The sequence below is a fragment of the Embiotoca jacksoni genome, unplaced genomic scaffold (assembly GCF_022577435.1).
Source record: "Embiotoca jacksoni isolate LCO1_2020_lvr unplaced genomic scaffold, fEmbJac1.0.p SCAF_47, whole genome shotgun sequence".
NCBI lineage: Eukaryota > Metazoa > Chordata > Actinopteri > Embiotocidae > Embiotoca > Embiotoca jacksoni.
The window spans coordinates 820817-831883 of record NW_027185400.1 but is presented as its reverse complement, the minus strand read 5'-3'; the positions used below and the strand labels follow the sequence as shown (position 1 = coordinate 831883).

The 11067-nt window shown below is 44.5% G+C and overlaps 1 protein-coding gene across 4 annotated transcripts; it reads right to left on the bottom strand.

Moving 5' to 3' along the window:
• Positions 1-74: 74 nt before the first annotated feature.
• slc16a13 (solute carrier family 16 member 13) lies at positions 75-9449 on the bottom strand. Of its 4 annotated transcripts, none has more exons than XM_069169970.1 (7): positions 9273-9449; positions 7663-7719; positions 4280-4561; positions 3738-3881; positions 3255-3511; positions 2512-3043; positions 75-1627 (listed from the first exon to the last, which is right to left on the bottom strand). In XM_069169970.1, the coding sequence occupies exons 3-7, from the start codon at positions 4506-4508 to the stop codon at positions 1401-1403; spliced, it is 1389 nt and encodes a 462-aa protein (XP_069026071.1). In that variant the 5' UTR covers positions 4509-4561; positions 7663-7719; positions 9273-9449; the 3' UTR covers positions 75-1400. The 4 variants fall into 4 exon arrangements, with proteins under 4 accessions (XP_069026071.1, XP_069026070.1, XP_069026072.1 ...); XM_069169969.1 differs by having other exon boundaries at positions 4280-4558; XM_069169971.1 differs by having other exon boundaries at positions 4280-4540.
• Positions 9450-11067: the final 1618 nt, after the last annotated feature.

Here is an 11067-nt window from a genome sequence, read left to right as displayed (position 1 = left end):
GTCAGTTTGTGGTATTACCACAAAAATTCTGCCTCATGATGAAAAGTGAAACAAAACTAGAGAGAAAAGACGCATTCAAACAAAATACTTTTTAATTCATGGTTACGTACAAAATATCACATTTGAACATATTGCTGAGAGTTTTCAGGTCGTTTGAGGTAAAAGACTAAAGAGTCTGTCAGGACCAATACTTCTGATTTAAACTTTTTTTTCACCTTTCAGCAGTCTCTGCTGCTCCACTGTCGAGTATTGACCGAATGCCTTTTGCATCACAACAACCCTGAAGTCAGTGTCGGTAACCAGCAGGTCAGTGACCCCGTTGCGTTCCTGCTGCAAACACGGTGTTCATCCAGCTGTTCTCACAGACAAACATCTACAGTTTGAACAAAACAGTCGTGGCATATAGTTTATAAAAGTACAGCTAGAAGTGCTTCTGCAAACAAAATTCAGGTATCATCAGAAAATGCACTTCTTTTATCCCTACTGAGAAATATGATAAAGTTCCTGAGGTAAGAGTCGACAGCAGAGAAACTGTCCACATATCTGCGTACACACATTATGCAACAGTGTAAAAACAGTTATCTAAAGGTCTCCTTCAAAGCGGAGTCGGCGTCATCCAACTGGAAAACATGACCAGCGCCGGGCCTGAGTCGACTTTGATGTGTGTCCTTTGGTTTGCAGTTATTTCACTTTTTTTTTTTTTTGCAGATTTTTTGGAATGTGCAGCAAAAAAAAAGCCACGTCAGTTTAAACGCTGAGAGCTGAGAGAATTTTTCTATTATCATCCATTCTCTCCGTCGCATATATATTCTTAAATGATTCTTTTCATTTTAAATATAATAAAGTACTGGACGTATAACCCGCAACTGGTATTACTGACTTTTGTACTGGAACTTAATGGGTCGTATTTATAGTGCTAATTGTAATCTGTGCCACGTTAAAAGATTATAGTTTAAATGAGAAGAGTGCAATTAAAGATAAATCGTGGAAGTGCAAATTTTAAATATGCTGGTCAGGTCTTACAGCGACGGATTCACATTTTAAAAATAAAAGTGTTCCGCTTCTCAGTTTCTTCGTAAATCAGCGGAAATTTTGACGTCAAAAAACAATTCCGATCCCACTTTTCTCCACGTTTTTCTCTCCTGCGCGGCGTCTCACTGGGCACCATACATCAGCCGCATGTACGCGAACGGCGTTTTTCTTTTTAGTCGGGAGGTCCCGGCTCCGACATTAAGCCGAGGTCACGATGTGTAACGGAGTGAGGAACTCATCGGGCCTCTTTTCTGCTGATTCACAGGAAGCTTCGGTCTTCGTGTCAGAGTCTCCGCGGTACAACAAATACGCCATCACGGCTAACGGACCCTCACCTGACGGTCCCGAGGCCGACGTCGCCTGTCGGATCACTCCGCTCGTCTTTGATTTATGTCCGAGGGCAAACTATTCATCTGTTGCAGCTCCAGATGTGAACCTTTTTCTTTGTCGTCGATGGGGCGTCGCTGCGAAGGCGGCGGCTCCTTGCAGGAGAGGTAGTGAGGCAGAGTGGCCATGGTCAGGCTGCCGACCACCAGGAAGGACCCGGCCATCAGGAAGGAAGCCAAGTAGTTGCCTGTGATGTCCTTGAGCAACCCTTTAGACACAGAAACACTGACATGAATACACAGAATATAGTCACAACAACAACAACAACAACAACATAAACACTGTATGTCTGTGGCATGAAATATGTGAGAATGAGATAATCAGAGAGAAAATGAAAGAAGACCTATAAGAGACCTGAATAAAGTCATCAAGGTAAAAAAAAACTAAAAAACACTGACGGCAAAGAGGAAGAAACACTAGTTAAGAAAATGTGGCTTCGCTCTGAAGTGATCTGTTTGTGCAGAATCATGTGTTTAATCACTCAAGAAACTTAACAAAGAGGCTTTTTAGGTTGAACGAGAGTTTTCCAAAGGTCAGTTCATACGGCAAAAAACAACAACCAAAAAACCAAAGAAAAAAGGATTTTCTAACTTCCCTCTGCTGTTTTCAAACCAGTGCGTTATCCAAATTAACATACAAGCTGATTCTATATGTTAAAATGTTATTAATGAAATTACATTCTTCTAATTTGTAATAGGAGGTGGAGACATCGATCTCTGACAAGAACATAATATGTGAAAACATTGAGGTTAAATTTAAATTAAACCTGAGTGGTCAGATATCGCTTGAAGAAGAGAGGAAATACTGGTTTTTTTGGTCATTTCTGACCCTTTAGGAGATTCTGCGTTGGCTGATTTGTAACCGTGTGGTTGGAAACACAGGGAGGACTCTTGAGTACTCGTTGATCCATCTCACTCCACTTAATGTTTGACTACTGTTGGCTTCGGCGTGTAAATGTGTGTTTATGGACTGATGGCGGTCACATTTCGATAACACGGAATGAGCTGCCATTGGTACACTGGTAGATATAATCACATACCTGCAGTGTAACGGAGTTTACCTCCTCTAACACTCCCTTCAGTGTTCTCCTACCTGACAGAGGTCCCCCCAGCAGTCCCGCGCCGCTCTCGAGGAGCTGCAGCAGCCCGAGGCCCCCCATCATGCGCTCCATGCCCACAACCATGGGCACCACGACGAACACCAGGGAGGTCAGAGCGCCGGAGCAGAAGCCGTAGAGGAGGCTGATCGCCATCAGCGCGGCGTAGGAGCCGGACAGGGAGCTGACGGGCAGCAGCATGATGAACACTCCCGCCATAGCCGTCCAGAAGCTCAGAAGATGAATCAGACGAAAGTGGCCCAGGTCGGAGAACCAGCCCGACACCACGCGGCCCAGGATGTCCGCGGCGCCCGCAGCCGACATGATGAAGGCGGACTGGTACTCCGAGAAGCCGACTTGGCGGCTGTGGGCCACCAGGTGGAAATACGGCACGAAGTAGCCCACGTTAAAGAGACTGACGGCCAGGGTGTAGGTGAGATAAGGCCTCTCGAAGAGCAGCGACAGCTCCAGGTAGGAGGAGATCCGCCGCAGCGCAGCGGCACACGAGGACTTGGTCTCTGAATCCACCTGTCGGGGAGGAAAAGGACACGCCGAGCGTCAACTTGGGTCACCCAAACGTATTCTTCTCAGAGCGGCTTCAGTTTTCAGGATGAATTCAGTAATTGGTGGCGTCTCGGTGTGATTGTTCTGTGCTGACGGCACAGCTTCATGTGGCCGAGTCTCACACGGGACCAACGGCTGCTCTTACGTAGACGCCGTCTACGTCTGTCTGCTCTACCTTTGTCGGGGCTTTAGCGGGCTTCTGCGGGCGGATGAGCGCCCCGCAGGCCACTATGTTGAGGCTGAGGCCCCCCAGGATGAGCAGCGCCCCTCGCCAGGCGTACGTCTCCACCAGCAGCTGGAAGAGGGGGTTGAACGCGAAGGAGGAGAGGCCGATGCTGGAGAACGCCAGCCCCAGAGCCAGCGTGCGCCGGCGGGTGAAGTTAGCCATGACGGTGGCCACCATGGGGGTGAAGACCAGACCCCAGCCCAGACCTGCAGGACGGAGGAAGCAGAGCACACCACGAGGGCTCAGTTCGGCAACTTGTAATTTGACTCCTCAAGCCCTCGTTTATTCCTCGAAAGGGTGGAAAGGGTTCAAAAAAACAAAAAAAACAAAGACGACCTGCTCTGCGAAGCGACTTGAATTAAATGGAGGGGTGTTTTCTAATGAGGACGAGGAACTGAAGCCTTCATCTTCAGTGTCGTTTCGAGACTTCACCTGAAATCACTCCCATCGTGAGGTAGAGGTGAACGAGGCAGGTGGCCTGCGACGCGAGTATGAGTCCGAGTCCGGAGAGAAAGCCCCCCGTCATCACCACCAGCCTGGCGTCGTAGGCGTTACACAGCGCGGTACCCAGTGGACCTGCAAAAAACAAACACACACATTCACACACAACTTCATTTTATCACCCCGACCAACTTCAAGCCAAAAACAGTATCACATGCATTTTGGACCCGCTGGTGCTTTGTAAGACTTTGCTTTGTGAGTTGCAGCTCTTTTTTCGCAAACAATTTTTAGTCAAATAGATTTGACAGGAAAAAAACAAAGTGCTATAACACCATAAATTGACATTCATTGGATCCAGCTTCTTAAATGTGAGGATTTGCTGCTTTTTCTCTTTTTTGTGTTCTCTTTAAATTTAATAATTACATTTTATTTACTGAACGATTAGGTTTCTGTTAATAAATAATCAATATTAAACACAAACCGTTATCTGCATGATTACAATCAAGTCGTTATTCATGTCATTCGTGACTCACTAAAGAACTGCTGCGCTGCCAGGCCGGTGGATGAAATCCAGGAAATGGCTTGAGCGCTCTCGTCGAAGTATTGGACGAACTCCACGAAGAAGATCCCCAAGCTGCGCATCAGGCCGAACACGAGGCTCGTGCTGACGAAGAGGGCCGCCACCAGCACCCAGCCCCAGCCTCCATCTGAACCCTCGGCGTCATCGCTACGGCTCTCCGATTTGGGCTTCGAGTTGGTCATGTTGACGACGAATGTCAGCAGAGCGAGGAGGGCTGGTTCAAAGGGAAGCGCTGCTGTCGTGAATAAATCAGTCTTACGAGTGCAGAACAGGTCTGGGATCATCTCCTTGGTCGTTAAAAAGCCGCAATGATTAACTAAATTCTCAGGGTTGTTGCCATGTGTGTGACCAGGCTGCTTAACAAGCCGACCTTCGTTTGACAACATGTAGGTGAGAGGTGAAGTCTGGAAGTGACTGCTGACAGGTGGATGGAAATCAGATAAGCCATAAAAAAACAAAAATCCTCAGCCAACTTTCGCTGCATTCTGTTTTTAGGGTGCGAAAGCCCTGTTGTTATCCAAGCGATTATTATGATTCTGCGTAAACAACTGCATTTTTGGAGGCTTTATCATGTTCAAAAACTCATGAATGTTGGTACACCCATCTCTCCCGGCGAAAAATTTGGTATTTTAGTGGAGTCGCGAGTGGGCGTGGCCAAATGGCTCGCTAGCGCCCCCTAAACAGATGCCCCGGCGGCTCCATTTAGCTACATGCACGAAATTCGGTGGACATGTGTATCACACCTAGACGTACAAAAAAGCTACATCGCACCATTACGTCAACTCAACAGGAAGTCCGCCATTTTACCTGTTGAGTTAACCAGACTGTCGGTTGAGTTACTGGAAGCTCTGAGTGAACTCCGTGAAACTCTTTCTCCTGCCGCGTGTTTTCAAAGGAGGTCTGCAGTGATATTAAATATCTTCCTGTAATGTGTAGAGTATGCAAAACTTTTTTAATTTCTCCAAACGTTTCAACTTCACTAAAAGTTGAATCACCATCAACAGGCCAAGATGAAATCTGAACCTTTAATAACAACCTTGGTGAATTTAGTTGCCATTTTTGGCGATTCACACATTGTACTTTAACAAACTCCTCCTACAGATTTTGTCGGACTGACTTGAAATTTAGTCTGTGCCCTCTTAACATGTTTGGAATTAAAAGTTATCAAAATAATTTGTTTTCAGCGATCAGTGTGCCCAAGGTGTGGCAGCCAAAAAGTGACCCAAAAGTCATGCTATGGCATGTTGATAAAAAAAATGACCGGCATTTTCAAAGTCAAAAATGACTTATGATTATTTTTTAAGTCATGACAAAGGGGGGAATTGCACCCTAAACCTTCTGGCTGAGAGACCGCACCAACAACCACTGTGCTACCAATTTTCACAGAAGTTAGACAGCATTGTGACAAATCTTTGGCTCACTGCAACCTATAACTCCACCGTCCATAAATATTCATTTGAATGCGACCACAATTGCCCCAGACATTCTTTGGATAGTAGATATAGATGTTTTCAAGGGGGTCTGCAGTGATATTAAATATCTTCCGTGTATCTTGTGTAGTGTATGCAAAACTTTTTCAATTTCTCCAAACGTTTCAACTTCACTAAAAGTTGAATCACCATCAACAGGCCAAGATGGAATCTGAACCATTAATAGCAACCTTGGTGAAGTAGAATATTTTACCTGTTAAGTTAACCAGACTGTCGGTTGAGTCTCTGGAAAGCTCTGAGTGAACTCTGTGAATCTCTTTCTCCTGCCACAACTCATTCTCCAGCGCCGAAGATAGTCCAGCGGTCTACGACGCCTACTCCTGAGCCGGAAACGACCTCATGAAGACACGGGTTCGAGCCCCGCCGAGGTAATACAACACACACGGTTCACGGTTTACCCGCCGAGGTAACTCACGAGGTTCACGGTTTACCCGCCGAGGTAACTCACGAGGTTCACGGTTTACCCGCCGAGGTAACGCATGAGATCCACGGTTTACCCGCCGAGGTAACACGCGAGGTTCACGGTTTACCCGCCGAGGTAACACACGAGGTTCACGGTTTACTGAGGGCGAATTTCATTAATATGCCACATGGTTCACGGAGAGCAAATCCCTCTAAGGGTAAGCCACGTGGCTCACGGAGGGCGAGACCTCTTAAGGCGAATCCCTCTAAGGGTAAGCCACGTGCAGTCATACTTATACCAAACCAAAGGTCAACACAACTAAAACTGAACTAAACAAAACAAAAAAAGTCCAAAAGTGACTTCTCTTTTTTTCAGATTTCGGACATGATATAGTATGACTGTGGTGTTAAGTTGCCTCACAGTGAGAAGTAACTTGAGGCATGTCAGTTCAGAAAAAGGTCATACTCCAAAAAGTCAAAAAAGTCATCCAAAATAGCCAAAGTAAGTTGTCCGAAATATTCAAAAAAAGTCATACTATAGCACGTCCAAAAAGTGACCCAAAATTCAGTTTTGTATATAGTAGAGTATAGAGTATATAGTATAGAGTATATAGTATATAGTATAGCCAGGGCGATGTGGCTAAGTTTGATGTTTTGCCATGACACAGGAAGTTGATGTTTAAGGTCAAACGATGCTACAAACCTCATGAGACTTTGCACATGTCAGGCACCAACTTTCATGAGTTTTTGAAGATGTTAAAGCCGCCGAAAAAAGCAAATTTTTTTTTAAGAAGAATAAAGAACAAGATCGAGAGTTTTTTTTTTTAAATTTAAATTAAAACTGCGAGCGGGAATATGCGGACCCTCGCGTGCTGCACGTCGGGGATCCAGCGGGTCGGGGCCGCCGGCTCCCCGACGTGCAGCGTGCGAGGGCCCGCATATTCCCGCTTGCAGTTTTAATTTGATATTTCTGCTTCACAGTAATCGGCAGAAGTGACAGATTATTAATTATTAGGTTATTGAGCTTCTACGTAGTCAAATACGTATTTTTCTCCATTAAATCAGCAATGAATGTGATGCCAAGAGTTTATGTAACATTAAGCTGAAATCATGAATATATTGATCTTTACTGATCTGCCGCTCAGTTTTGGTGAGTTTGCGTCGCGCTTTAAAAGCGAGCGAAAGGAACGAGCTGCAAAGTGACCTTATCCTTTCCTGACCTCATGCCTCTCTGTCTGCCTGGCTGCAGGAATTACAGGAATTTGCAGCCGACACACTCTCAGACCGACATTCACTGAAGGATTTAACATAAATCCAGCCAGAGTGCAGAAGTTTGGTAAAATGATCAACAAATTCCACGCTTGATTTTCTTTTCTGTTTTTTATGCATCTGTTTACAGTATTTCAGGATAATTAGCGGGATGGCTGCAGTATTGGAAACCTACCTGCAGAGGCTGAGGTGCGGGGGGATTACAAAACACCAGGATCCAGGGAAGCAAAAGCTGCGAGACAACAAACAATTTCTCATTACGATCATGTGCTTTTTAAAAAAAAAAATTTATTTCAACTTGTATTTGTTTTCTACAGGCAACCAATAATGGACCCACTGCCAGCAAGTGTATTTATGACCAAAATTGTGCCAAAGAAAAACTCGATCTTAATTTATTATAGCATTTCATAATGAGGGCTGTTTGTACTCAAGTCAGTTTAAATTATCCATCCATTCATTATTGGTACCTGCTTTATTCTGTACAGGATCACGGTGTACAATGACGCTCCAGTACTATGAATACTCTCTGAGTAAATAAAACAGTAATCGTAATAAAACACGAGGTACTTATAGATATTGTCTTTATTTTATTTTATTTTATTGAGTTTTCTATAGACAAAACAAGGTGTTTCTTTCTTTCTGCAGCTGCTCCCGCCATGAACAGGTGGATGAACTCACACTGGACACGGTGCATGTGCGCTCTCTCGCCAATCATTACCAGGGTTGTGTTTCCAAATGACATACTTCCCTCAGAGCCACTAAGAAATAAGTACCCTGACATGTTAGTACTCTTACTTGTGTAATACTTGAATTTCAACCAGGTAGTGTTAACAGATCACACACACACTGCTGTTCTGCACTGACCGGAAAAACAACCTCAGCATGTGAACACACTCGTCAACATATCTACAGCTTTATTTATTTCACCCAGAGGTTGATGTGTTCTTGTGCCCTTTGTTTAACACACCGATGAAAACAAAGACACACTTTTGCGAGATCTTCGGGAACAGCTGCAGCTTCCTCAAGACTCCTTCATCGGTGGTCCTGCCCCTTCTTCTGCTACGCCAAGACGGCAACCACCCCAACCTCTAAAAAACCCCTCACTGACTTAACTGATGTCACTTTGAAGGCGTTCACATAAAAAGGGAGGTGTGTGCCGTCTGACCAATCACAAACATGGACAAGTGTAGCAGCATCTTTTACATCTTTTACACATGAGGAGGAAATGTACATTTTATAAAAACATGGGGAACGATTGGGATTGGGCGGTTTCACACTCATATTTTGGACCATGCATCCTCCTGGTACATGGAGCACGCTGTATTTTCCAGTACTTCACCACGTGAGCGCACTAATGTACTCAAAAATAACGAGTGTAAGTACTTAAGTACGCCATTTGGAACACAACACAGTTGAAGTGACGTCGCTGCCCACAGCGCATGCGCACTGGCCCTCAAACAGACAAAAAAAAAAAAAAAAAAAAAAAAAAAAAAGATGAGAGCCACAAAAAAAATTACAGATAATGCACATTGTTTTTGAGATTTTAACCATGCTGATGTGGTTTGGAGTATTTTCTCTAACTTGTTGTCCAGCTCGTTGCTACATGGTTATGACACCGTTTGCAGGGGAGGGGTAGGGGAGGGGTAGGGGAGGGGGGGGGGATGCACCGTTCAATGGCGCAATGTGACTGAAAAAAGCCGACCGGCAAATGAAGGTATGAAATATTTGACAGTCTTTTAAAACGGTTCACGGCCTGATAAAAGCTTCGCAGCTCGACAAACTCACCCCGGGTCTGTCAGCTCTCTCCGGGGGAAGCGCACGGTCCGCGCACGGTCTCCGGGTCCTCTGCGGTAAACAGCGACATGGCCTGAGGCACGACGGCGTCACTGCGAGCAGCAGAGGAGGTGAAAGGAGTTCAGCAGCAGAGGAGGTGAAAGGAGTTCAGCAGCCACCGCACAGCTGGGGGGCTCAACGGTGCGCGTGCGCAGTCCTCACGGGGTCGCGCACGCCATAAAAATGTCACATATCATATAAGTCTATAATAACTCAGGCACCAAAATCTGCAGCTAAATGGTCCTGTAAAGGCTGAACAGGTGAGGATATCAACCTAGAAATGTCAATCATTTAATATGATATCTATAAATTTAACAATTCCAACTTTTCAGGAGAAGATGTCCTTTTAGTTTGGACTAATAGTTAACTGTGTTCAGGTGACAGACGCTAGAGGGAGGCAACCACAAGGCCTAAAAATGGCACACTGCCTGGAGAGGGGCCTCTGGGTTTATTTTTCTGGTACCAACATTTTAACTTATCCATTTTTTTCTTGGAGTCATGATTGTAAAGGTTGATCAATATATATCACTGACACTCCATGTTATTCAGTTTAATGTATCAGTCATCGATATAGACACGTATTGATCTCTCCTTATTGAAGTGCTGTTACCCATTCTGTCAATCCGTTTATGATTTCATAAATGGTGATTTTTATTATGCTCAGATGATGCATATTCCTTATCGAATTCATTCAAAGTTTCACGAACTTTCACGAAGTATTAGTTGGTTTATGGGTTGTCTACCTCATAACGTATCTTTTAATTTCTCATATACACTTTTACGGACATTTAATTTGTAAAGCCGGTTGATTCTGATTCTTTCACTTGACTATATCTGACACATGCTGATGCTTTCTTATCTAGTATATCTATCTCTATACACAGCCTGCAAGTGCAAATGTTGTCTCTTCCCAGAAACACACACACACACACACTGACATGCAGGAGAAATTATAACTCTGCATGTCAGTTTCATGTTCCCTGAGATTTCCTCTCCTAACTAACACAGAAATGCCCAAAAATAACTTCTTTAGAATTTTTGATAAAATCACAAGATGATTTCCAGTAATTCTCACTTCTTGAAACAAACTAAACACATTTCCAATCTTATATTCACTTCCTGAAATGTGTCTCACAATGAAATCCTCTTTCCTGACAAACTCTTTGTTACATTTGGTGAGACCTATGATGAATGGACATTTTACATGTCATGTGTATTTAATTGTCTTTATTTTCAATTTTGAAGTGGTAGAAGGGGAATTGAAGGTTGGAAAGTCCCGTCAAACTTCCAGTGTTTGCCTGCTGAGCGCGGACAATAAGCCGAGCTACAGCCACAACTCATCAGGGAGCAGGAAGCGGGGATGACAGAGGGTGAGAGAGTTCAGCAGGAGTCGGCGGACCCTCCGCCGTCACCTTCTCACCTCCAGGAAGCACCGGCAGGCTCGAGCACATGTTGTCAGCTGGCAGTGTTGGGAGTGTGAGGGACCCCCTGGAGGAAACAGGTGCCCTCAGCCTCATTGTTTTCACACCAGCACCAAGAAAGAAAAAAAATGAAAATGGAGGGACAGATGTGACTTAATAGAAGATGTGATTCATGGGTAGAAAAAAAACAACGTTTTTTTTAATGAGAGGAAGGAAGTTCAGGCAGGTGAAAGGCTGAAAGAGGGGCAGTGTGGCAGAGAGAGCAGGTAGAACATAAAAATACACACAGTTTGTTGTATACTAACTTGCTTTTTCCATCATACATG

Coding starts and splice junctions, on each gene's coding strand:
- slc16a13 (XM_069169968.1), bottom strand. CDS start 4,712: ATGTTGTCAAACGAAGGTCGGCTTGTTAAGCAGCCTGGTCACACACAT. Junction 3,044..3,254: donor CCGCTAAAGCCCCGACAAAG/GTAGAGCAGACA, acceptor CCTCCCCGACAG/GTGGATTCAGAGACCAAGTC. Junction 1,628..2,511: donor GCTGGGGGGACCTCTGTCAG/GTAGGAGAACAC, acceptor CTGTGTCTAAAG/GGTTGCTCAAGGACATCACA.